General features: G+C 41.6%; 2 protein-coding genes across 2 annotated transcripts in view; both read left to right on the top strand.

Moving 5' to 3' along the window:
- The window catches only part of LOC133983138 (NACHT, LRR and PYD domains-containing protein 14-like), a 32489-nt gene extending 22956 nt beyond the window's left edge, over positions 1-9533 (top strand). The window contains exons 12-18 of the mRNA XM_062422096.1: positions 1200-1309; positions 1612-1658; positions 1873-2087; positions 2707-2972; positions 3588-3704; positions 4511-4652; positions 8023-9533. Of these exons, the coding sequence (XP_062278080.1) occupies positions 1200-1309; positions 1612-1658; positions 1873-2087; positions 2707-2972; positions 3588-3704; positions 4511-4652; positions 8023-8423 (1298 nt within the window). The 3' untranslated portion in view covers positions 8424-9533. The remainder of the gene's footprint in view (positions 1-1199; positions 1310-1611; positions 1659-1872; positions 2088-2706; positions 2973-3587; positions 3705-4510; positions 4653-8022) is intronic.
- Positions 9534-18535: 9002 nt separating this feature from the next.
- The window catches only part of LOC133984008 (NACHT, LRR and PYD domains-containing protein 5-like), a 20080-nt gene continuing 11115 nt past the window's right edge, over positions 18536-27500 (top strand). The window contains exons 1-5 of the mRNA XM_062423222.1: positions 18536-18551; positions 21761-21919; positions 22430-22563; positions 22675-24499; positions 26734-26904. Coding sequence (XP_062279206.1) covers positions 21792-21919; positions 22430-22563; positions 22675-24499; positions 26734-26904 — 2258 coding nt within the window. The 5' untranslated portion in view covers positions 18536-18551; positions 21761-21791. The remainder of the gene's footprint in view (positions 18552-21760; positions 21920-22429; positions 22564-22674; positions 24500-26733; positions 26905-27500) is intronic.

The raw sequence follows: 27500 nt of genomic DNA, 5'->3' as shown, positions 1-27500 counted from the left end.
ACACATCTAAAGACAACTGGTTGAGATTGTGTCTGTGGACTGAAGTGTGTTTGTGACTTGGCTCTGTCCACCAGTTTTTATTCCACTTTGAATGCACCATGGTGCGTTTGTTCACTTATCAGGATTCAGAGTGAAAACAACACAGGAGGCTTGGTTGGTACGGTGTGTTGTTAAGGTTCAGGTGAGACAGGAAGTACTAGCTGGGAACACTAATCATGTGTTTGATGGTTTATCACACACTAAACACTGCATAGTTGTTTGTAATAGAAATGCAGCGTTCACATTACAAAGGAATCCAGCAGGAATGTGTCTTTGCATGTTTGTCATTTATCAACACAGTTTCTTGTTGGATGATGTCACATTTTGTTGCAGCACACGTTGGGCCAGGTTCAACTTTTCTATTGGACGAGCCTGCGTTGTGTTTGTGTAGCTCGCTGTGTTGCCTCCATTCAGATGAATGAGAGATGAGAGGGCTGCATGTTTTCATCCAGGGCTAATGTCTGAATGCAGCCTTAGGGTTAGGGTCAGCTCCATCTCTGTCAGAGCCCTAGTATCAGTCTCAAGTTGGTCTGGGAATCAGGAACCGCTGTGATCACAACATCTTTAAAGAGACTCATTTTCTGGCAGAGAGGCTGGTAGGAGGATTTTGTTACTTTTGGACGGAGCCATTTCCTGTTTTTCTCTGTTTTATATCCATCTGAAGTCAATATTTTGGTCAGACAACACAACACTAGAAGATATCACGTTGCACTCTAGGGGACTATTCTGATCTACTGTTATTGTTGTGAAAGATGTTGTGTTGCCTCACTGCAAGAAGTTGAATTCAGTTGAATTTCAGTGATTTCTGTGTTGAGTTTGGATTTAAAATGTTGTTTAGACAGTTTGTTCCACTGTAATGATTGAAACAATGGAATAAAAATATATTCTTTATGGACACTTTGTAAATCCAGTGTAACTTTGGTTTTGGGTCTTTAATGAAACATGACTGTGTTTGTCGTCTTTAAGTGTTTGTTTTTTTCATTTTGACTTTATTGAAGGTTTTCCAGTAGAGACCAACAGGAGACATGTGGACAAAGTCTCTGTCCGGTCTTAAACTGGGACTTTGTGTTGCAGCTTTCTCTTTGTGTCTTTGCCCACTGGGCCACAAGCTTCATGTCTAGAAGTGAGTTTAACATCTGCTGTGTGTCTTCTTCTCCCAGCTGATCCGTCCACATCCAGCACAAAGGATCAGCTGGATCCTGATGATCCAGAGAGGCTGAAACAGCAGCTTGAGTGCAGAGAGAATGTGACTGGGACCAGTTACTGGCAGGTACAACCAATACAAATGTCCATTTTTCATTCAACACTCTTAAACATGATTTGCTGTCATCTGTGTGATCTTCAAGCTGTCGTTTCTTCTCCTCTCACTCATCTGTGAAGCCGCCAGCTGCTGTCTAACGTAGTCTAGCAGCATCATTTCACTGCACGTTGTAAAGTTAAAGAAGTGATGAATAAACAGTAAAGAGTTCAGGTGGAGTAGAAACTGAAGCAGTGAGGATCCTGTCAGCTGTACGACTGTGAGGGTGAGCTGCTCACTTTCTCTAACTAATGTTGTCACTTTCTCCATTTTAGGACTTCACACCCAAAGTGCTGACTGAGTCTGCAAACATTTCATACAGGTAACTAAAACATGAGATGCACAATATTTCAACCCTCAACCTCATTGGCTCCTTTCAGTGATGACGCTTCACTTTCACTTCATACTCCTGCAGCTGCTGCTTCACTCACATCTCATCCAGATGTTCAGTTTGGTCTCCAGCTTTTGAAACACTGCAGCAACTTTACTTTTTATTCAGGTTTGTGTTGTGTAATCAGCTCCTCTGTGTCCTACAGGTTCAGCTGTCCTGGTCCAGGTGTGTTCAGGTGTACTTTGACCGGACTGGTGTTTGGTACGGTTCAGGAGGCGGAGCTACAGTACAGGACTGTCCAATGGGACGAAAGCCTTCTACAACCAGCTGGCAAGACGGCTGCAGGGCCGCTGTTCAACATCCACAGTCCTGACGGTGCTGTCAGTCAGCTCCGCCTGCCACACTGTGAAACCATGGATGGTAAGATGATCATTGTGCTTTGTGAGTTTTATTAAAACAATAATAAGACTCCTGTTAGCGCCTCCTACAGGCTGCAGAGTTTACTACAACCACAAGATGAACAAACACTGATGATTTATCAGTTCTTTGATCTCACCAACGTTGGAGCTAAACATGTACAGTTTATCCTGAGAGGCCGATGACGAAAGTGAAAAGGGTTCATCATCTGGGGAAATAAATGTGTTCAGTAACTTTGAGTTAAATATGATATAATATCTGATATATTAGTGGAATCTCTCACCTGATGGTCTCTGGAGAAAAGCACTGTGATCCTTTGGGACTGTGAATAACTTATCTAGAAATCAGCATATTGAAATAGCTTTTCTTCAACAGAGCATGATTTGTTGGTTGGTTGTTAGAAACACATTGAAAGAATCGTCCAAAGAGAAGTTCAGGATGTTATCAGGTTTATCATCTTGGAATAATGAAAATACTAAAAACTTGATTTATCTGTATTCCTTATGTTTTCATTTTCTCCTCAACTTAACTTAATGTATTTATTTATTGTCCTGCACATCAAGTAAAATGAGTACTAACATATATTGAGGTTGTTGTTAGTAACATAAATGTGTTTTCACAGCTCCGCTCCCTGATGGTCTGCTGTCTGTCGTCCACATCACTGATGATGGAATGAGCATCCTGGAGCCGCTGGAGATTACAGACACTCATGTGGTTGTGAACGTCCCTCACTTCTCTCTCCTGGGCCTCGTCTGGGACGTTGTTCAGAGGTTTATTAACATCATACGACCAATCAGCGGCCAGGTTCTGCTGTTCCTCCGACCTCCGGATCGTGATGATCGAATACTTGACGTATTACTGCTGCCGAACAACATTCCTATGAGTGAGGTAAAAGTATCTGTCATACAGCATGTGCTTACCATCAACCTGAACTTGTGTTTTACAGCACAGCTGTTTCTACAACAGGCTGAACAGTCGGCCATGCTTCACTCCTCTAGAACTGTTATTAAAGCTTTGCAAGCTGTGTTAAGAACAGTATGATTGTCCAATCTGAACTGGCAAGAATAATATTTAGTTTTGAGCTTTTTCTGGATTATGTCTAGAGTCCATTATTGTCTGCCAGTGTCACTTGTGATACCACCACCAGGTGGCATACATATTGAATAGTGAGTAAAATTCATTTAAAGTATTCAACATGGTAGCGTGTTGCTGCCACCAAGACATGTTTCTTGTCATAAACTTTGCTGTTTTCTTGTTATACTTAACAACATAACTGTATCTATATTTTCAACATAGAACTGCTTCTACAGGATTTCCCCGACAGATAAAACAAACATTACAGTTTTATAAGATGCCACCGCAGTGAGGGACACTTGTTTATTTCCACCTACAACATGTCTAGATTTGTCTCTAGATGTCCAGCATGTACAATAACAGAAATATGAAAAACACAGAGAATTCATTGTCTATCTCTCTGATAATAAACATGTCTTGTCACTGAAGGTTGCCCCCCAACAAGGAACAGCTGAGAACATTAAGATCTCCTCCAAATGTCCTCTCAGCTTTGATCAAAGCTACAGTGTTCACTGTGAACCTGAAGCCTCCATAATCCAGCCTGAGGTGAGTCACTTCTGATCAGGGTTGGGTACCGAGGTCGCTACTTTTAATGGTACCGACCAAACTATGTCGGTAATACCGAGTATTGATTCACGTCAAATTTAACGGTGCTGAATTTCTGTAAATGAAAGCTCATCATCCTTCAGCGAAACGCACGAGCTGCAGACACATTAGAGGAATGTGGTTTCCCTGTCTGGAAACTTCTCATTTCATGCTCATGGTGCAGTACCGCCGCTAACCAGCTGGTGTCACCATGGTAACTCTATAATAGCCACAGCTACACAGATGCATTGTGGGAGAACAGTGCTAATGTTTAGAAGAAATATGATTAATAAAGGCTCAATAATAATAATGTGAGTATATATTTATATATAGTTTGCACTTGTTATATATGTTTAAATATATATATATATTGTTCTACACTTTTGTTTTATTTTAAATTTTTATTTTTAATATTTATTTTTATGGCAATTTTTTTCTTTTTCTATTTCTTAGTTACTTGTTTTTAATTTAACTTGTGAATTTTAATATAGGTAGAGGCCCTGTATAAGCCCTTTGGGGTTTCTTGCCACTACCTTCCACCTTTCTTTTGTTGTTATTTCTTTATCTTTTTCTTTTTGTCTTGTTATTTTGCAAAATAAAAAAACTTAAAACTTCTAAATGTAAAATTATTCAACCCTACTTCTGATACACTTTTAATGATAACAAGCTTGACTATTATATGTACAATTTTGTAAAATAGATTCTAGATACTAGATAAACATTTTATACAACAGGTATGAAAATGATGCTTTGCTTCTGGTTTCCAGGATTCAACATTTGAACCAAACTACGGACCAAATTTCTACCCAACATTTGAGGTTTTCCTCACTGCAAACCAAGAGAAAGTGACTCTGATGGTCCAAGACCAAGAGAGGACACAGGTGTGGAATCGGGTGGTGAAACTGACAGGTAAAGCTTTCACCTCATGTCAGAGTTTACATTCACAATCAGCTGCAAACAATCCCAGCGCCTGTGGAGGTCCTGGTGTGTTGAGGCCAACAGAACCAGATCATCTGCAAACAGCAGTGAAACAATTCTGAGGTCCCCAAACTGGACTCTCTCCTCCACCCGGTTGCACCTTGAGATCCTGTCCATGAAAATCATGAACAGGATCGGAGACAAGGGACAGCCCTGATGGAGCCCAACACCCTCTGAGACCAAGTCTGACTTTGTGCCGAGGATGTGAACACTGCTCTCACAGCGGTTGTATAGGGACCCAATGGCTCGCAGCAGAGACCCTGGTACCCCAAACTCCCGCAACACCTCCCACAAGGTCCCTAGATAGGGTGACCACCTGCTAATAAGCCCAAGGAGGGACAAGGGGTATGTTTCTGAGGGACAATGTGGGACACTGCCTGTCGCGGCGGTGGCCCCACCCCACAAGCAGACTCACTGATAGTGGTGTACCCATTTCTAGCACATACAACCTTACACGGTATATTAATAATGCCCTATTCCCCTGAACATGTGTAATTGCTGATGTATGCTCATGAATAGGCCAACCAATGTATATTTTCTTCTAAATAAAGATTCCTAATATTTAGAACATTCAATGAATTGACAGATGCACTTCCACTTATGATTTACTTTAGCTATGTAATTTTCTCATAGACTTCCATACAACCAGACTTCATTTTGGAGCCAGTGGAGTCTCCTCCTGCTGGCCATTAGGCAGAATGCAAATTATGTCCCTTCCACACTTGCTTTACGTTTTTTTAAACTCGTTTTTAGCCTGCTTGTATAGTCAAACGAGCATTGTGAGCCCACTGAAACACACGCTTGTAGCCATGTGTCAAGTTAATGCATTTTCACAGAGACTTACCGGAAACTTGCGATTTGTACTTCAAAATAAAGCATACACGCTGTTTGTAAAAAAAACAACAACAAATGAATACAGGGCACCTAGCGTACATTTACGAGTAGTGAGAGTTTAATACATAGGGGCTGCACACTTACCTAACTATAAACAGACTGTATTATTTGACTTTTAGGATATAGAGCGACTAACTTTTTTTTTTTTTTAGAAAGCATTGATTAATGATTATGCGTGACACAGTCTCAATTTGCGGGACACATGAATTGGGCTTCAAACGCTGTGCGTGCACGCGCTACGCGGGACGGGTGGTCACCCTATCCCTAGAGGGACACGGTCCTAAGCCTTCTCCAAGTCCACACAGCACATGTAGACTGGGTGAACTCTCATTCCCCCTCCAGTATCCCTGCAAGGGTGAAGAGCTGGTCCACTGTTCCAAGGCCAGGACGGAATCCGCACTGTTCCTCCTGCCTCAGAGGTTCGACAATTGGCTGGAGCCTCCTTTCCAGCAGCCTGGCATAAGCTTTTCCCCGGCACCTTGCCACTGAGGAGCTGTTTAACTACCTCAGTGACCTCTGCCAGGGATATGAATGAAGATCCCCCCCCATGATCATCCAGCTCTGCCTCTTCTACAGAGGACATGTTTCTTGTTTGTTTGTTTTTTCTTAATTTTTTTATTGGAGACCAGCATATCACAATCAATTCAAGATATAAAGTTATTCCACAGCTGTCTTCGACTTTTTTTTTTTTTTTAATGGTACAATAGAACAGTGAACAGAGAGAGAACGTCTCCCAAGATCAAAGAGGGAGATTGTTTCCAAATTTCCAAAGAGGAAAGTACAATTGGGTTTTAATATAACTAGGATAACGAAAAGCTAGAGGGGCACAAACCAGAGCTGCCAAAGAGAGGACATGTTTAGGAGTTCCTCGAAGTGCTCCTACCACCGCCCGACAATATCCCCAGTCGAGGTTAGCAGTTCTCCGCCCCTGCTGAGAACAGCCTGAGCTGAGCCCTGCTGTCCCCTCCTGAGTCGCCTGACGGTTTGCCAGAACTTCTTAAAGGCCGTCCGATAGTCCTTCTCCATGATCTCAACAAACTCCTCCCACAGCTGGGTTTTTGCTTCCGCAACTGCCCGAGCCGCTGCCTTCTTGGCCACCCGGTACCCATCTGTTGCTTCCAGAGACCCCTGGGCCAGCCAGGACCCAAAGGCCTCCTTCTTCAGCTTGACGGCCTCCTTTACCGCTGGTGTCCACCATCGGGTTCTCTGGTTGCCACCCCGACAGCTTTTAACCGTAACTCTGAGCAGCCGCCTCCACGACTGAGGTCTTGAACATGGTCCACTCACCCTCCCTAGGAATGCAGGAGAAGTTCCTCCGGAGGTGGGAGTTGAAGACATCACGTACGGTGGCCTCTGCCAGAAGTTCCCAGTTCACCTTCACTACTCGTTTAGGCTTCCCAGGTCTGTACGGCAGCCTTCCCCGCCACCAGGTGGTGATCAGTTGACAGCTCAGCTGCCAATCCAACAACAACTCACCACTCAGGTTCAGATGGGGCCGTTCCTCCCAATCACCCCCTTTTAGGTTTTTCCATCGTTGCCCACGTGGGTGTTGAAGTCTCCCAGCACAACTATGTACTCACCGGGCCGCACCCCTTCCAGGGCCCCAAGAAGGCCGGGTGCTCCGAACTGCCGTTCGGTGCATATGCACAAACAACAGCCAGAGCTTTCCCCCCCAGCAACGCGAAGTCAGAGGGAGGCGACGCTCTCGCTCAGTGGGGAGAACTCCAACACAAAGGCGCTCATCCAGGGACTCGTGAGTATCCCCACACCCGCCCAGCGCCTTTTCCCCTGGGCAACTCCGGAGAATAAGAGAGTCCAGCCCCTCTCCACGAGTTGTGGTTCCAGAGCCGGTGCTGTGCTGGTACCGCTCCACCTCCTGCACCAGCTCCGGCTCCTTCCCAGCCAGCAAAATGACGTTCCACGTTCCCAGAGTCAACTTGCGACGCTGAGGATCCGCACTAGGCCTGTGCCTTTGCCAAATGCCCGATTGGCATTGTATCCGACCCCAGACTTTATCCCTGCAGGTGGTGGGTCCAGAAGGGCGGAAGCTCCACGTTATTTCTTTGGGCAGTGCACGGCCACCAGGCGCTCGATGGCGAACTCCCTTCCCAGGCTAGGCTCAAGGAAGGTGCCCTGGTTTCCCAATACCGGGTGAGGTTCCTGCAACCCTGTGTTTCTGCTTCGTCTAGGTTTCTTTGAATCGTTCTTTGACTGGATCCTCACCTGGGACCAATTTGCCTTGGGATACCCTACCAGGGGAAATTACTCCTAATTGCCGGTTTCTGGAAATACCATCCCCGTCTCATGTCACACACTGATTTAGTTCAAATGTTCATCATTTTTTAAAAGGTCCCTGTTTAAAAGTGACTGTTGGGTTATTAAAGAACAGTCTCTGGTTTTCTTCCAGGTCCAAGAAGTGCCACAGTGGGGGAAAGCAGCACAGCACAGGAATCTCCCAGCAGGGGGAACCAACCCAGCACAGGAATCTCCCAGCAGGGGACAGACTCCCAGCAGAGGAATCACCCAGCTGAGGACATCGTCCCAGCAGAGAAGCTGCTGCTGAGGGTTCGGACACAGTTTGTTAACAGAGTGTCTGAAGCTAATCTAAACCTGCTTCTGGATAAACTTCTTGAGTTTGGTGTTATAAATGATGGTGAAATGGAGTCGGCCAGAACAGAAACGCGAGTGAACAGAGCTCGTAAAGTGATCGACATGGTGCGAAGAAAGGGAAGTGAAGCCAGCTCAGATTTTATTGTTGCCCTCCTTGAGGTGGATCCAAAGCTTTCCAGACTGCTCAACTTAAGCTGAGTGTGAAGATGAACCCTATAACAGCTGACTGTTTTACTGTCTCAAGTTACCTATTTTCATCTTTAGCTTTCATCTGAAGCTAATATGAAGCTTCAGTTTCCAAATGAGTCAAATCTTCATCTTCTATGTTTCAACGTTACAGTGTTTTTAGTACCAAAGTCTTTGTGTTACTATGGTTACACCACAGCTCAACAGGGAAACACTAAGAGGGAATTTGACGATAAAAAGACTGTAAATGTGTCAGATATCATTGATATGACTAACTCAGACTGCTGATGCTCAATAGAAGCTGATCAGATACTTTAAATGACTGTGTGGAAACACTGTGATACAGTTCTCCATCACTGAACACTGGAAACACATTTAAAGATCTTTTAATAGTCAGTATGAACAGGAGGAATGATTACAGAGAGCTTCATGTGGACACCTGATTGATGGTTTAAGATAGACTTGAACAATTGTGAAACTATTCTTCTTTAATTTGTGTGTGATTATGAAGATTATACAGAGAAATTATTTAGTCCTAGTTTAATATTTTTCATCAAAAGTTAAATAAAGTTAAAAAAAACTGTTAAATGGCTCCAGACTGTAAGATTTTTTCAGAGGAGGCTGGATAAAGGCTGATTTTAAAAAAGATACTGTTGGGGAAGTGTGTGTGTTTTTTATGGCTTGAGGAGCAGTTCAGCTCTTTAATCTCCATGAAGATGTTTTCAGGTTCAACTAAATTTGTAAAAGCACATTTTTCTCTAAAGGAGGTTGTTTCTGTGCTGCTGTAGTTTTGCTTTTTGCCAAAGTCTGATTTTTATATGCTGATATAAATATATGATGATAATAGATAGATAAAAAGCTGAACATGTGATGAGAGCTCGCTGATGTATTCACCCTGTAAGAAACTTTTATTTGATGGGGGCAATAAGATATCACATCGGTCTCTTTTTTCTTTCTTCTTATCTGTGATATAATTCTTCTTGAACTCTTCAGCAGTTTAGTTTCATCCTGTGTTGACAGAGATGGTGACAACATATCAGTCTGCTAATGTTCTTCATAAAACCACAACATACTATATTATATTTCTCTTAAAGCCAGAATGAATGTTTTCCATGTCAGAAAAGTGGCATTAAAGAATCTTTTCCAGCTTGGTGTGAATCATTCAGGGGGGAATATACTACATTTCCTGCCTTACTAAGTTGTATTTTTCATTATGTTCTTACAATTTAATTTAAATAAGTACAATCATATTAATTGATATATATGTAGCACTCTTTTTTTTTTAAAAAGGTGCTTAACAGCCATAAAACCGAAAATACACAATGCAATTAAAGATATAGAATAACTACAGTGAAAATAAGAAATAGAATAAAAATAAATAAGTTGTAATTGTAAAACAAGAAAACAAACTTGATGAAAGAGATTTCTGCAGTATTCACTTTACGTTTGAGCTTTCAGTCCATCTGCTGGCTGATGACTGCCATCAATCAATCTCAGGCCAAATCACAACAAAGTCATCATGAGGCTGAAACTGATCAGCTGATGAGGTTGAAGTGTTGCTTTGAGGAATCTGCAGACTGGGAGGTGATGGGGAGCTGGTGGGTCACACAAACACAGCATCAAGAAATCACCTGAGCAGAGAAGGAGAGCATTTATAAAGACAGCTGCACTATGATAGGCTGACAGTGAAGGTGTGTCACCGTGCTATTGGTTAGACTTGACCAGCTGATGTGAACAACTGATGCTCCAGAAATAACAGCAAGGAAAATATGAGCTTTGACAGAGATCAGTATGAGCTGTGAGAAGGATCAGAATGACTAAAGAATGGGAAATAAAAGTATGAGGTGAGCAAACAAAGATGGACTTCCTGTTTGAACTTTAGCTAAGCTTCATACTCATACACTGCTTATTAAAAGGATTCACCCTCTTGGACATTTTCCCCTTTTATTGCTTTTATAAATGAAATCATGGTCAATATAACACAAAACAACTCTTTAATATCAAAGTGAAAACATTTTCTACTAAGTAATGTCAATTAATTAAAAATATATAATGTAAAATGAGTGATTGCATAAATATTCAGCCCCTTTAAACAGACTGATATAATTCAGTAGAGGTCCAGCTAATTGGTGCTAGTAGTCTCACAATTAGTGAAACAGAGATCAGCTGAGTGCAGTGAATGTGTCTCAGGTGATTCTAATATAAAGACACCTGTGACTAGTGTGAAGGAGTTAAAAGCTTCAGCAGCTGAGGTGGGAGAGACTCTGCATATAACAACTGTTGCTTTATGGGAGAGAGGCAAAGAGAAAGCCACTGTTGAAGAACATTAACCCAAAGACATGCGGGAGACTCCGAGATCAACTGGAAGAAGCTTCTTTGGTCTGATGAGACTAGACACCAAACACTACACATCACCACCAACACACCAGTTAATGTTTCAGTTAAAGCTTCATCTGTGCTTCACTGCTGTGGAACTGATGACGACATCGCCACAGTGACGCCTCAACACGTTGGTATAGTGGTCACACTATTCTCATTGTTCATTAAGTCTCTGTCATCACTCTGGCTCCAGTCTATTGGTCCAATCACACAGTTTCTCCAGCAGTTCTTCTACCAGTGGAAGATGCAGCAGGCTTATAAACTTCTAGATGTAGCCGAGGACGGAGGGCAACCCATTACTTTGTGAGGAGGAGAGCGTTTATTTATAGTGTAAATATATGCTAAAGTATCAGCTAATGGGATTAATTATTTTATTGTTTGTTTCATATGATAATGTGGTGCTATGTGTGACAGTTTGAAAGCATTATGTGTGTCGTGTAATATGAACGCTCCCAAGATGACAGTGGAAAAGTACTGAAGACAGTTGACCTTATGTAAGACATGATGCAGAAGTAACCCTTAAAGACAGAACAGAGCGTCTATCAATAATGATGATGAGGAAGAAGTTATCTCTGAAGGTAAAGAAGATATGAAACAAAAGGGGGGGGCAGGGGGGGGGGGCTACGGCTCTGTAACCATAGATACAGGATGTCTTGTGATCCTGTAGTTTCAGAGATAGGAACTATCACACTACACTGGACTTGCTTAACCTTCCTTCCTTCCATCTGTCCTTCCTCCCTCCCTCCCTTCTCGTTTTCTTTCCTCCTTTCCTTCTTTCCTTTCCATCCTCCATCCCCCTTTCTTCTGTCCGTCCTTCCTTCCTCCCTCCTTCTTTCCTTCCCTTCTTCCTTCCTTCTTTCCTCCCTTCATTCCTTCCATCTGTCCTTCCTTCCTCCCTCCCTCCTTCTCTTTCTTTCCTCCTTTCCTTCTCTCCTTCCTTCCTCCCTCTTTCTTTCCTTCCCTTCTTCCTTCGTTCCTTTCTTCATTCCTTCCATCTGTCCTTCCTCCCTCCCTCCTTCTCTCTTTCTTTCCTCCTTTCCTTCTGTCCTTTCTTCCTTTCTTTCCTCCCTTCATCCCCCTTTCTTCTGTCCTTCCTTCCTCCCTCCCTCCTTCTTTCCTTCCCTTCTTCCTTCCTTCTTTCCTCCCCCCTACCTTCCTCCCTTCCTTCTTTCCTCCCCCCTACCTTCCCCCTTCCTTCTTTCCTCTATCCTTCTTTCCTTCATTCCTCTTTTCCTTTCTCCCTCCCTTCCTCTTTCTCTCTTTCTTTCCTTCTTTCCTCCCCCTACCTTCCTTCCTCCCTTCTATCCTTCCTTCCTCCCTTCCCCCCTCCTTTCCTTCCTCCTTCCTCCCTCCCTTCCTTCCTCCTTTCCTCCCTTCCTTCCTTGACACGAGGACAACAGGAGGGTTAAGGGGATCACATGGAAGTCACATATCCTGGAATGTGAGAAGGTGGAGGATGGAGTCAGATCAACAGCCAATCAGGAGAAGACAACACATCACACATTGCATAATCATTCTGTATTGTATATGAGAGTGGGTCAGGGAAGGCATAGTGAGTCAGCTGGACCCTAAATTGACCCTAGGGAATCAATAAAGTATCTATCCATCTATCCATCTATCCATCTATCCATCTATCGTGACTCAGTGAAAGTATTTATTTACAGGCACAATCCACGATCAATTTTAAAAATCTGTCCAAAAAGTTGGAAGCAGTCAGGAATACTGTCTGTATAGGTGTGTGTGTGTGTGCATATGTGTGATTGTGTGTCTGTCTGTGTATGTGTCTCTGTGTGTGTCTGTGCGTATGTACGTGTGTGTGGGTGTCTGTGTGTGTTTGTGCGTACGTTTGTATAGGTGTTTGTGAGTGTGTGTCTGTTTGTGTGTGTGTGTGCGTACGTATGTGTGTGTGTGTGTGTCTGTGTGTGTTTGTGCGTACGTGTGTGTAGGTGTTTGTGTTTATGTGTGAGTGTGCGTCTGTGTGTCTGTGTGTGCGCCTGTCTGTGTGTGCAGTGAGTGTGCGTCTGTGTGTGCGTGTGTCTCTGTGTGTGTCTGTGCGTACGTGTGTTTAGGTGTTTGTGTATGTGGGAGTGTGCGTCTTTCTGTGTGTGTGTGTCTCTGAATGAGTGTGTAGAGGTGTGTGTGTGTGTGTGTGTGTGTTTGTATTTCTGTGTGTATGCGTGTCTGTGTGTTTGTGTCTTTGTGTGTGTGTGTGTGTTTGTATTTCTGTGTGTGTGTGATGAAAACAGGGACCGTGTGAAAGTGGACCCCATTAGTGATGGAAACCAGTACTGTCCCCAAAAGTGATCAAAAAAAACTGGTTTGTAACAAAAGTTGTTTTAATTGATAATTTAAAGTGATATTTGTCTTCAACAATAAATCTTAACCTACACTGATTTTTTTTCAAGCATGTCTGACCACTGGAAAGGGTGGTCCTCACTAGTGACCCAATAACTGGTGGACCCCACAACTGACAAAACCCAGACTGTGTGTGTCTGTGTTTGCATCCTTGTGTGTTTGTCTGTATGTCTGTGTTTCGATTTGTGTGTGTATGTGTGTCTGTGTGTGTGTCGATGTGTGAGTGTTCAGAGGTGTTTGTGTGTATGTGTGTGTGTCTGTGTGTCTGTATATGTATGTGTCTGTGTGTTTAGGTGTGTGTATTTCTGTGTGTGTGTGCATGTCTGTCTCTGTGTGAGTGTGTAGAGGTGTGTTTGTGTAAGTGTGAGTGCGCATGTGGCTCTGTGTGTGTGTGTTTGTTTGTGCGCGTGTGTCTCTGTGTGTGTGTGTGTGTAGTGTGTGTGCGCATGTGACTCTCTGTGTGTGTGCGTGTGTCTCTGTGTGTATGTCTGTGTATGTATGTTTGTATGTCTGTGTGTGTGTGTGCGTGTGTGTGTGTCTGTGTGCTTGTGTGTGTGTGTATGTGTGTCGATGTGTGTGTGTGTGTCTCTGTGAGTGTTTAGAGGTGTTTGTGTGTAAGTGTGTGTGCGCATGTGTCTCTGTGTGTGTGTGTGTCTGTGTCTGTGTGTGTAGGTGTGTGTGTCTTTTTGTGTGTGTGCGTGTGTCTCTGTCTGTGTGTGTGTGTGTATTTGTGTCTGTGTGTTGATGTGTGGGTGCTTGTGTGTGTGTGTGTCTGTTTGAGTGTGTCTGTGTGTTTGTGCATACGTGTGTTTAGGTATTTGTGTAGGTGTGTGTGTATTAGTGAGTGTGCGCCTGTGTGTGTCTGTCTGTGTGCGTTTGTCTCTGTGAGTGTGTCTCTATGTGTGTGTGTGTGTGTATGTCTGTGTGTGTGTGTGTGTGTGTGTTTGTATTTCTGTGTGTGTGTGTGTGTGTGTGTATGTCTGTGTGTGTGTGTGTGTGTGTTTGTATTTCTGTGTGTGTGTGATGAAAACAGGGACCGTGTGAACGTGGACCCCATTAGTGATGAAAACCAGTACTGTCCCCAAAAGTGATTAAAAAAAACTGGTTTGTAACAAAAGTTGTTTTAATTGATAATTTAAAGTGATTTTTGTCTTCAACAATAAATCTTAACCTACACTGATTTTTTTTCAAGCATGTCTGACCACTGGAAAGGGGGGTCCTCACTAGTGACCCAATAACTGGTGGACCCCACAACTGACAAAACCCAGACTGTGTGTGTTTGTGTTTGCGTCCTTGTGTGTTTGTCTATATGTCTGTGTTTCGATATGTGTGTGTATGTGTGTCTGTGTGTGTGTTTGTGTGTCGATGTGTGAGTGTTCAGAGGTGTTTGTGTGTCTGTGTGTGTGTGTGTGTGTGTGTGTGTCTGTATGTGTGTGTCTGTGTCTGTATATGTATGTGTCTGTGTGTGTAGGTGTGTGTATTTCTGTGTGTGTGTGCGTCTGTCTATGTGTGTGTGTTTGTGTGTGCATGTCTGTCTGTGTGAGTGTGTAGAGGTGTGTTTGTGTAAGTGTGAGTGCGCATGTGGCTCTGTGTGTGTGTGTTTGTGTGTGCGCATGTGACTCTCTGTGTGTGTGCGTGTGTATGTGTGTATGTCTGTGTATGTATGTTTGTATGTCTGTGTGTGTGTGCACGTGTGTGTGTCTGTGTGCTTGTGTGCGTGTCTGTGTGTATGTGTGTCGATGTGTGTGTGTGTCTCTGTGAGTGTTTAGAGGTGTTTGTGTGTAAGTGTGTGTGCGCATGTGTCTCTGTGTGTGTGTGTGTCTGTGTCTGTGTGTGTAGGTGTGTGTCTTTTTGTGTGTGTGCGTGTGTCTCTGTCTGTGTGTGTGCGTGTATTTGTGTCTGTGTGTTGATGTGTGGGTGCTTGTGTGTGTGTGTGTGTCTGTTTGAGTGTGTCTGTGTGTTTGTGCATACGTGTGTTTAGGTATTTGTGTAGGTGTGTGTGTATGTGTGAGTGTGCGCCTGTGTGTGTCTGTCTGTGTGCGTTTGTCTCTGTGAGTGTGTCTCTATGTGTGCGTGTGTGTGTGTGTATGTCTGTGTGTGTGTGTGTGTGTCTGTATTTCTGTGTGTGTGTGATGAAAACAGGGACCGTGTGAAAGTGGACCCCATTAGTGATGGAAACCAGTACTGTCCCCAAAAGTGATTAAAAAAAAACAGCTTAGACCAACAGAGTCTTGAAGAATAAAAACTTAACATCATTCCTTAATCTTCATTACAAATATAAAAATATGCACTTTTATTTTCCTTTCTGTTGGTCACCTTTGATTATAATCTATAACTTTATGACTTATCTACGTTTAGTTTTTATTTAAGTTTCATTCAAAATCATTAGGTATTTGTGTAGGTGTGTGTGTATGTGTGAGTGTGCGCCTGTGTGTGTCTGTCTGTGTGCGTTTGTCTCTGTGAGTGTGTCTCTATGTGTGCGTGTGTGTGTGTGTATGTCTGTGTGTGTGTGTGTGTGTCTGTATTTCTGTGTGTGTGTGATGAAAACAGGGACCGTGTGAAAGTGGACCCCATTAGTGATGGAAACCAGTACTGTCCCCAAAAGTGATTAAAAAAAAACTGGTTTGTAACAAAAGTTGTTTTAATTGATAATTTAAAGTGATATTTGTCTTCAACAATAAATCTTAACCTACACTGATTTTATTAAAGCATGTCTGACCACTGGAAAGGGTGGTCCTCACTAGTGACCCAATAACTGGTGGACCCCACAACTGACAAAACCCAGACTGTGTGTCTGTGTTTGAGTCCTTGTGTGTGTGTCTGTATGTTTGCGTCTGTGTGCGCGTGTGTCTCTGTGTGTGTGCGTGTGTCTGTGTGTGTCCTTTTGTGTGTGTCTGTTTGTGTGTGTGTGCGTGTGTGTGTCTGTGTGTGTCTGTATATGTGTGTCTGTGTCTGTGTTTGTGTGTATCTGTGTTTGTGTGTATATTTCTGTGTGTCTGTGTTTGTGTGTGCACGTGTGTCTCTGTGTAAGTGTGAGTGCGCATGTGACTCTGTGTGTGTGTTTGTGTGCGTGTGTCTCTGTGTGTATAGTGTGCGTGTGTTTGTGTACTAGACCATCACCTCCCTCCATGAACCTGCAGCTTAGACCAACAGAGTCTTGAAGAATAAAAACTTAACATCATTCCTTAATCTTCATTACAAATATAAAAATATGCACTTTTATTTTCCTTTCTGTTGGTCACCTTTGATTATAATCTATAACTTTATGACTTATCTACGTTTAGTTTTTATTTAAGTTTCATTCAAAATCATCCAGAATCATATTCATCATATCTGCTGTTTCATACACAAGGTAACAGTTATGGTCCATCAAGAGAGATAGAGACTATAGTGACAAAGAAACATATAAAATAAGATAGAATAAAGCAAGATGGAATAAAATAAACAGAATTATATCAGTATACCCACAGCAGGGCTCCACCTTTTAGTGGATATATGTTTCTGAAGCCTCAGGGAATATGTTATTTGTTCCATTTGATATATTTCCTTTATTTTTTCAGTCCACATATTGTGTGTTGGAGGGTCAGGCTTCAACCACCTTCATGTAATGCATGTAATTGCCACTTCCTGAAGCCTGTATCTGATTTAGAGGGCACAAAATCATTCAGACTTATCTACGTTTTCATGGAGTTTGTTGTTTTCTTGTTTTATCATATCATACTTCATAGGTACTAAAGCTTGTGGGAAGCTTGCTGCAGAAGGACATTTCCAAGCTGAGTTTCCACTACCAGACCTCAGACAGACTGCTCCTTTGGTTCACCCCAAACTATGTTGTGTTCTCTTCTACTGAAAAGCTGAGCAGGTTGGTAACTTCATGGTCTGTATTCATTTAGTCAGAATGTTTCCAGCTTAACATAAACTGTAATTATTTCTTTCACTTTTTACATTAGATATCCTCATCTGTTGTAGACCTACTAATAGCTCCTTTGTTATACTTAGATTGCTTTTAGCATGCATGCACTACAACAAGAATGCAGAGCACGAGGACTCAGACAACAGATGGAGAGGCCGAGGTAAAGGTCCCAAGTACACGAAGGACGAGTACTCCATCATCTAGAAAAGAGGAATCCCACATGTAGTAAGTTCCACTTTTAAGTTCTTCCACCAAAGAGCTCATTTATTCATTGATGTTAACTTAAAACACAAAGGTTTCAACATGCCATGGACTGATGAGCTTTGTATTATTTCCATTCATAGCTTTGTCAGGAAAAGTTGTTTATTTTCTTAGTATTGCTTTATGGTAATGAAATAATGACATAATATTATAAAACTGATGGTCAAACACAGCACGTTCTAATGACTGAACATGTTTAATGTAGTATGTGGGATCCACAGTGATATGGGACTCATGAATGGACAGTGAAAACCCCCCAACTCACTTTCATGTGTTATTAGTTTGATTGTTTGGTTCATTTGTGTTATTCACTAATTATCCTCACTCTTACTTGTTCACCTGTAAGAGCAGCTACAGTAAACAGAAGCAGCATGTAGCAACACTGAGCTAATGTGCTTATGTTTCTGTATTTCCAGTTGAGTAAAACTGGTGAAAACATGAACAAAAGCAGCGATAACGATGAATAATGTGTATGTGTTTGAGTAGTGAACTATCTGCTATGGAAATAGGACTTTTATTGCAGTTTTTGTGAGTTAAATGAAATGTGATATCACATTTTCCCTGGTAGTGTAAGCACTGCAGCCGCTAACATCTGAGTTGTGTGTGTGAAATAGTGTGGATGTGAGTCAGAGTTAGAGTGAACGTGTACTTTGACTTATAGTTTGAGTGTATTTACAGTGTTTCAGTCAGTAAACAGAGGCAGCCTGCAGCATGTAACACTGGAAGTAACACATCAATAAAATCACACTTAAAGCACACTGATAAAGTGAAGAGTCAAATCTTTGCAATATGAAACCGATGTATTTTCTCCACCAATGATGGACAATGCTGCAGACTCTCTGCTACTCGTCCATTGCAGTGACACCATACTGCCATCTGCTGGTGGGACAGGTCTGGTGCTGTGTTCACCTCAATGACACACACGTTTGATTCATTGATTTATTCATGTGTATCAAACATGTAGTTTAAAGGATTGGAAGATGTATTAGTAAGACTCAAATATACATAAAGGACACAGAGTCACATCTGAGAATGATACACACACACACACACACACACACACACACACACACACACACACACACACACACACACACACACACACACGTGACTTCCAGTAAAGAGGAAGGGAGTAGTCAAACAGGAAGTAACTCTAAAAGTGAAACTATTCAGTCTTTAGACGCCATTTGAAGTCAACGGAGCAGAAGAAGGACAAAGCAGCTTTAAAGCAGGTGAGTGTTAATATTACTACTATAAATAATGATTAGTGTCATTATTGATCTATCTGATCTGAAACACAACATATTACCGGAGATGTTCATATTAAGCAGCAGATATGATTTTCTAGGTGAGCTACAAACCAGCCACAGAGAAAAGAAAGTTAAAACATGTCTAAGTTTGCGTCTGGATGGACTCGATGGATAAAAGAACTAAAGGAAAAATAAGATACGCATCAAATTACCATCAACAGAACATTTGATCAGTCCTTTCCAGCCAGAGTAAGCAGCTGTTTTATAGATAGATATACTTTATTGATCCCAAGCTGGGAAATTACAGTGCGGCTACAGGCAGCCACCTGGGACGGCCCCATTTTCATCCGACCGAGGATAAAGTCATAATATTAAGAGAATAAAGTCATAATATTAAGAGAATAAAGTCGTAATATTAAGAGAATAAAGTCGTAATATTAAGAGAATAAAGTCATAATATTAAGAGATTAAAGTCGTAATATTAAGAGAATAAAGTCGATTTTTTAGAGAATAAAGTCGTAATATTAAGAGAATAAAGTCGTAATATTAGGAGAATAAAGTCGTAATATTAAGAGAATAAAGTCATAATATTAGGAGGATAAAGTCATAATATTAAGAGAATAAAGTCATAATATTAGGAGAATAAAGTCGTAATATTAGGAGAATAAAGTCGTAATATTAAGAGAATAAAGTCGTAATATTAAGAGAATAAAGTCATAATATTAGGAGAATAAAGTCGTAATATTAGGAGAATAAAGTCGTAATATTAAGAGAATAAAGTCGTAATATTAAGAGAATAAAGTCGTAATTTTATGAGAATAAAGTCGTAATATTATGAGAATAAAGTCGTAATATTATGAGAATAAAGTCGTAATATTAGGAGAATAAAGTCGTAATATTAAGAGAATAAAGTCATAATATTAGGAGAATAAAGTCATAATATTAGGAGAATAAAGTCGTAATTTTATGAGAATAAAGTCGTAATATTATGAGAATAAAGTCGTAACATTAGGAGAATAAAGTCGTAACATTAGGAGAATAAAGTCGTAACATTAAGAGAATAAAGTCATAATATTAGGAGAATAAAGTCGTAATATTAAGAGAATAAAGTCGTAATATTAGGAGAATAAAGTCGTAATATTAAGAGAATAAAGTCGTAATATTAAGAGAATAAAGTCGTAATATTAAGAGAATAAAGTCGTAATATTAAGAGAATAAAGTCGTAATATTAAGAGAATAAAGTCGTAATATTAGGAGAATAAAGTCGTAATATTAGGAGAATAATGTCGTAATATTAAGAGAATAAAGTCGTAATATAAAGAGAATAAAGTAATAATATTAGGAGAATAAAGCCACCCTAAGGAGGAAGCTCATTTCGGCTGCTTGCACCCGCGATCTTGTTCTTTAGGTCACTACCCAAAGCTCATGACCATCGGCTCAGCTCTCTCTTCACCACGAAATGTTAAATCATTTCTGTTTTTAGCGTTCACAGCACGGCTCATTCTTCCTCCTTCTTTGTCTTCTTCTCTCCTTTAATTCCTCCACTAACAATAAATAATAATCTGTGTTTCTGTTGATCTGTTTCTGAGCTCGTAAACTTCTTTAGTCTTTAGTGTCGTTTTCATGAATGGAGCTTCTCTACAACCTGCCGGACGTCTGACCTTATATGGTGTTTTAAGATCATCATTCATGTTAGTTTACTCTTCTCTGGAACGCGTTCATTTAGAACAGCTGGGATTCATCATGTTTACCAAGATCCTTTACGACTGTTTCCTGCTGATACCACTGTTTGGTGAATCCCACGTGGCTCACTCTTAAAGGTCAAGGAAGGAAGGAAGGGAGGGAGGAAGAAGGAAGGAAAGGAGGGAGGAAGGGAGGAAGGAAGAGAGGAAGGAAAGAAAGGGGGATGGAGGAAGGAAGGAAAGAAAGGAGGAATGAAGGAAGGGAAGAAGGAAGGAAAGGAGGGAGGGAAGGAGGAAGAAGGAAGGAAGGGAGGTTGGGAGGGAGGAAGAAGGGAGGAGGAAGGGAGGGAGGAAGAAGGAAGAAAGGAGGGAGGAAGGAAGGAAGGAAGAAAAGGAGGCAGGGAGTGAGGGAGGGAGGAAGAAGGAAGGAAAGAAGGGAGGAAGGAAGGAAGGGAGGAAAGGAAGGAAGGGAGGAAAGGAGGGATGGAAGGAGGAAGAAGGAAGGAAAGGAGGGAGGAAGGAAGGGAGGAAGGAAGGGAGGAAGAAGGAAGGAAAGGAAGGAAGGAAGGAAAGAAAGGGGGATGGAGGAAGGAAGGAAAGAAAGGAGGAATGAAGGAAGGGAAGAAGGAAGGAAAGGAGGGAGGGAAGAAGGAAGGAAGGGAGGTTGGGAGGGAGGAAGAAGGAAGAAGGAAGGAAAGGAGGAAGGGAGGAGGAAGGGAGGGAGGAAGAAGGAAGAAAGGAGGGAGGGAGGAAGGAAGGAAGAAAAGGAGGCAGGGAGTGAGGGAGTGAGGGAGGGAGGAAGAAGGAAGGAAAGGAGGGAGGAAGGAAGGAAGGGAGGAAGAAGGAAGGAAAGGAGGAAGAAGGAAGGAGGGAGGAAGGAAAGAAAGGAGGGAGGGAGGGAGGAAGAAGGAAGGAAAGAAAGGAAGGGAGGAGGGAAGGAAGGAAGAAGGAAGGGAGGGAGGAAGAAGGAGGGAAGGACGGAAAGGAGGGAGGGAGGAAGGAAGGAAGAAAAGGAGGGAGGGAGTGAGGGAGGGAGGGAGGAAGAAGGAAGGAAGGCAGGCAGGGAGGAAGAAGTAGGGAAGGAAGGAAAGGAGGAAGGGAGGAAGAAAGAAGGAAGGGCAGAGGAAAGAAGGAAGGAAGGAAGGAAAGGAGGAAGGAAGGAAGGAGGGTTAAAGGTCCACCTCACGAAAAAAACACGACAAATTTAAGAAGAAAATATGAACATGTTCTTACATCTGGCCCAGAGTCGTTAAAAGTTGTTTCCTCTTTTCTTTTCCTGGTTTCTGTCTTCACAGCGATGTGATTAAAGTAGAGAGAAGTCACAGTTAAGAAGCACACACATGTTTATCTGAAGTCTGTTTGTTGGATTTAAACCAGAGTCAAAGTTTCTCTTTGTGATGACTAGAAAACACACATGGTTGTAGTTAAAGTCATGTAAACTAATAAGAAGCTACTAAGTTGAGAGGCAGGACTGGGTTTATTATACTGTGTATGTGTGTGTGTCTCCAGTGTTCCTGGTTTACCTTTCAGACTCCAGAAGATGAAGAAAGAGGAGGAAGAAGAGGACGGAGCAGAGTCTGTAACATCCGGCTATGTGTCTATGAAGAGTGACTGGTCTAAAGATGATCCTCCATACTTCAGTAATGAACCTGGACCCTCAGACACAAAGTAAGAGACTGTTTCTACTGTAAACTGACATGAAGATGATTCAGTTTTTAAATGTCATTTCATAAACTACATTACAACACTATTTGTTTTAAAAAGTCAGTCACTGATATATTTTGTAGTTACCAATGACACTTTAATATTCATATATTCATTCACTTGTTTAATCATTTATGATCATTTTTTTATTTCTATCTAAATGATGCAAGTTACAGAAAAACACCTTCCAACTATTCATGTGAGCAGATTCAAACACTGTAGAAAAACCTGCCATCTTTAATGCTGCAGTGACTGAGAGTAAATGTAGCTGCAGAAACTAAACCAACAGCAAACACACAGTTATTTCACTGTGGATGTAAACCTACTCAAGAGCCTGAAGAACACACATGTAGAAATATCCAAATACTGAGAGTCTGGACTGTTTATGAAGGGAAAGAGCTGCATGAAGCATGTGAGCTGTCGGTTGGCCTCCACTAATGTCATGTGACATAAAGAATGTGTTCATGTCCACAGAGAGAGGAAGAGGAGTGGTGTTTCTGTGGAGGAGCAGTCTGCTTCATCAGGAGACTCCTCCTGTCCCCAGTGTGCAGAAGGATCCAGAACCAGACCTGGACTGCAGACAGACAGTCAGACCAGCACTGTACAAAGTAAGACTGAAGATCTGTCTGCTGATGTCATCATCTCTGAAAACAGGAATCTACCTCCTCTATCCTACTGAACATATATTTATAATGATACCTTCTTTTTCTGTCTTTCAGCAGAAAGTGGTCTGCAGGAGGTTTTAGATGAACATCACATCAGTCTGAGCAGCACATGTGAATGTGTGACTCAAGGAACTGATGAAGCAGGAACTAAAACCTTCCTCATCAGCATCTTCACTGAGGTCCACATCACAGAGGGACAGAGTGAAGAGGTTAATACCCAACATGAGGTGAGGCAGCTTGAAACAGCTTCCAAGATGAAGAACCTCCATGACGCTCCAATCAAGTGTCAGGACATCTTTAAAGTCTTACCTGACCAACAGAAACACATCAGAGTGGTTCTGATGAACGGCGTCGCTGGCGTTGGAAAAACCTTCTCAGTGCTGAAGTTCACTCTGGACTGGGCGCAGCGCTCCAACAACCAAGATATCAGTCTGCTGATTCTGTTCTCGTTCAGGTCGCTGAACTTGATCAAAGATGAGCAGTACAGTCTGCTCATGCTGATCCATGTTTTCTATCCAACATTACAGAAGCTCACAGCAGAGAAGCTCGCTGTCTGTAAAGTTCTGTTCATCTTTGACGGCCTGGATGAAAGCAGACTTTCACTGGATTTCAACAACAGTGAGGTCGTGTCTGATGTCACACAGAAGTCATCAGTCAGCGTGCTGTTGACAAACCTCATCAAGGGGAAGCTGCTTCCCTCGGCTCTCGTCTGGATAACTACCCGACCTGCAGCAGCCAATCAGATCCCTCCTTCATGTGTGGACAGGGTAACAGAAGTACGAGGCTTCACTGACACCCAGAAGGAGGAGTACTTCAGGAGAAGATTCAGTGATGAAGAGCAGTCCAGCACAATCATCTCACACATCAAGACATCCAGGAGCCTCCACATCATGTGTCACATCCCAGTCTTCTGCTGGATCACTGCTACAGTTCTGGACCACATGTTGACTCCAGACCAGAGAGGAGAGCTGCCCAAGACCCTGACTGACATGTACTCACACTTCCTGCTGGTTCAGACAAAGAGGAAGAAGAACAAGTATGATGAAGGACATGAGACGAGTCCACAGGAGCTGACGGAGGCTGACAGGAGCCTTCTTCTGAAGCTGGGGAGGCTGGCGTTTGAACAACTGGAGAAAGGAAACATCATGTTCTACCAAGAAGACCTGAAGCAGTGTGGTCTTGATGTCACAGAGGCCTCGGTGTTATCAGGAGTTTGTACAGAGATCTTCAAAACAGAGAGTGTGATCTTCCAGAAAACAGTCTACAGCTTTGTTCATCTGAGCGTTCAGGAGTTTCTGGCTGCAGTCTACATGTACCACTGTTACACCAGCAGGAAGACAGAGGTACTGGAGGACTTCCTGAGAAGAGAAGAAGATGATGAAGATGATGAAGATGAAGATGATGAAGATTACTCATCTCTGGATGTGTTCCTGAAGGGAGCCATGCAGAAATCTCTCTACAGTAAAAATGGCCACCTGGACCTGTTTGTCCGCTTCCTTCATGGCCTCTCTCTGGAGTCCAACCAGAGTCTCTTAGGAGACCTGCTGGGTCAGACAGACAACAGTCCAGAAACCATCCAAAGAGTCATCAACAACCTGAAGGAGATGAACAGTGGTGATATCTCTCCTGACAGAAGCATCAACATCTTCCACTGTCTGATGGAGATGAACGACCGCTCAGTACATCAGGAGATCCAAGAGTTCCTGAAGTCAGAGAACAGATCAGAGAAGGAACTCTCTGTGATCCACTGCTCAGCTCTGGCCTACATGCTGCAGATGTCAGAGGAGGTTCTGGATGAGTTGGACCTGAAGAAGTACAACACATCATATGAGGGACGACAGAGACTGATCCCAGCTGTGAGGAACTGCAGAAAGGCTGTGTAAGTCCAGATGTGATTAACATTATAAATCAGTGTAGATTAGTAGTTTAGTTCTTTAATATAAATAATATTGTTATGTCCCAGTCTAGGGGTGCCTAGGACATAACGTGAATAGGCCCCATCTTCCCCAAATCCCAAGTAGCCACGAGCAAGATTGGTTTGTATATAAGGAAAATGTATTTATTTACAAAAATATATAACTGAACCTATAGATATAAATAAAGTATAAGACTAAGTTATTAATCTTCAGGGTGGACTAAGGCCAAAATAACAACATAGAACAATCCTATCTAGAAAGTAAGATGCCCTAAGAGAACAAAAGACAAAAACTTACCTCCCTAACTAATTAAACAAGAGATACAAGATTAACAAAACTGGCAGTCCAGCCTTACTACTCAAAAGAAACTATCAAAACTATATCTACTCTCAAAACAAGGTTTGGACAGAACAGAAGTGTGGCCATCTTGGCTCCTTTTATATCAGGTGGCCTCCCGGCTGCAGCCAACCACAGGCCAGGGAAACAGCAGACCCAAACAAATGACCGCAGTCAGAACAATATAACATTATTATTATTGTTAAAATAGTTGTTTATATCTGAAATAACATGTCAGTTATATTTAGTCTCAGATGTGTAAATAATGTTTCAGTTGGTTGTTTCTAGCTGTTAAGTTAATGAACAGTTATTCTATTTATTTCTAGTCATTATTGGATGTTACAGTTGTTTCTTCTACTTCTCTTCCTTTGGGTGTTGGAGGCTTCATTCAAACCTGGTGAAACACATGAAGGACTTTAGAGGTTGTGGTTGAGGTTTTATTACAGCAGCATTTTATCACAACATATATCAGTATGTTACAGTTATCAGTGAATAAAGTTATTATTACATGAGCAGCTTCTGTACATCATATATAATCACACACTGTTTTTAACACTATGATTAAGAGTTTAAAATAAGTTCTGTTTCATTTTACAAAGAAGATTTGTGAAGTCAGAGAGAATTGCTTTCATCATCATTTTGTTCTTAAAGGTTTCTGAGACATTTCATAGTGAGCACGGAGGATCAGCCAATCAGCACACTGATTCAGTAATGTCAGTTATACAACAATATGTAAAGTTAGCTAACGTTAACCAACATTAGCCTCCGTAAACTACTGGTCATAGAGACTAAACCCCTGAGTGTGTTGAACCGAGCAATGGAGCCTTTTATTTCTCATCAGTTCATCTTTTTATTGTAAAGAGGGAAGTGGTGTTACATGGTGTTGTTCTGAAGTCTTTCTGATATTCTGTTGGTCACAGAAAGAAACTCTCAGCTCTTTTCTCTCTTGTTGGTGTAGAGAAGAGTAGTAGCAGGAAATGCACAGAGGTCTGATCAATATATAAGAGCAGAATGGCAGAATTCAGCCTGTTTAAAGAGATCTGATACACATTAAAGCTCAATGTTATATTTATAGGGATTAATGGCATGATTGTCATTAGTTAACTCTTATTAACATGATAGTTCATACATATGTTTATGCAAATGTTTGTTTATCATTATTGAAACAATCCAGAACAATTAAATATAAAATAATAATAATAATAATAATAATAATAATAATAATAATAGAGTTATGGTGTGGTATCTGACATTTAATGACATTTAATGAAATCCTGTGACACTTGAACATATGCTGCTCTTAGGTTAAAGGTTAAAAGCCAGGTATAGTTAAAGGGCCAGAGGCTGTTTGGTCCAGACTGACCAGTTGCTCAGAAGGTGGAGTTTTTAGAGATAAGAAACTATATATAGTGTTGTTAGAACTGTATGTTTGACACTGTTCTCTTTTGTAATCAAATCATTAAAATATACAAGTGAGAGATGTCAGCGGTGGTTTCCTTCTTCATCAACACATCAAGAGATAATTATTATAAACTACAATGGTCATCAGGCTGAAGCATCAGCTGGGCTTTGGGCTGGATCACCTTATCAAAGCTGCTCAGTGTCTCCCTCTCTCTTCCACCAGCAACATCTCTTTTCTTTCTTTGCTTCATGTGTTTGTTATTGTCTAGCACACATTTCCCCTCATCCATGCACTTCCCTACACTACTGATTCTACACATTACACATGGAGTTCACATTTACTTTGTTAATAACTTTAATACATTATTTTAGTTTTTGAGATTCAAACATGTGTTCTCCTTGTTAGTCTGAACCTTGATCCAGTTCATGATAATATGTTGTAATATATGTGTCATTACAGACTTACTGACTGTTTACTCTCAGACACTGAATGTGAAGTTGTGACCTCAGCTGTGAAGTCCAACCCTCATCTGACAGAGCTGCACCTGAGTCTCCTCAAACTGTCTGATTCATCAGAGAAGCTTCTGTCTGCTGTACAGGAGAGTCCACACTGTAGACTGAAGACTCTGATGTGAGTTCACTGACTGTAACTTTGGTAGATTTTATTCTTGTTATTTAATTCACATCCTTCACTGTTTGGTTCATAATTTTCAGGATTATCTTGAATAATAATAATCTAAGAGATGAAACTAAATAATGAGCATGACAGGTTTCTTTATTGCACACTAAGAATAATAAACATGTCAATCATAAGCCGATATAATAAAAACAGAGTTCTATTACCAGCAGCGATGCTAACGGGCATGATGAGTTGAACAGCTACCAATGTGAACTTGTCCAGTCTGCCCTGTTGCATGATGGGCCATAGCCAGCAATGCTAGAGATCAGGACTAACTTGTACTTATTAAACTAGGCAGTAACATACAATGATGATTGAACTCAGAGATGATTGGTTCATGCATATTTTCCAACTCCAAGATATATAAACTTGAATGCTAATTGGATTTAAGCATTATCAGGTGTTGTGTATTTGTGTAATGAGGGAGAGTTTGGCCTAAAGTCATCAACACTCTATATCAAGCTGTGCATCATTATTAGGCAGCTTCCTTACCTCCAGACAAAATGAGCCAAAAAAGAGATTTAACAGACTCTAAAAAGTCAATAATT

Source organism: Scomber scombrus, chromosome 7 (genome assembly GCF_963691925.1).
Source record: "Scomber scombrus chromosome 7, fScoSco1.1, whole genome shotgun sequence".
NCBI classification, from domain to species: domain Eukaryota; kingdom Metazoa; phylum Chordata; class Actinopteri; order Scombriformes; family Scombridae; genus Scomber; species Scomber scombrus.
The sequence above is the reverse complement of the archived record's forward strand: the minus strand, read 5'-3'. Positions and strand labels throughout refer to the sequence as shown.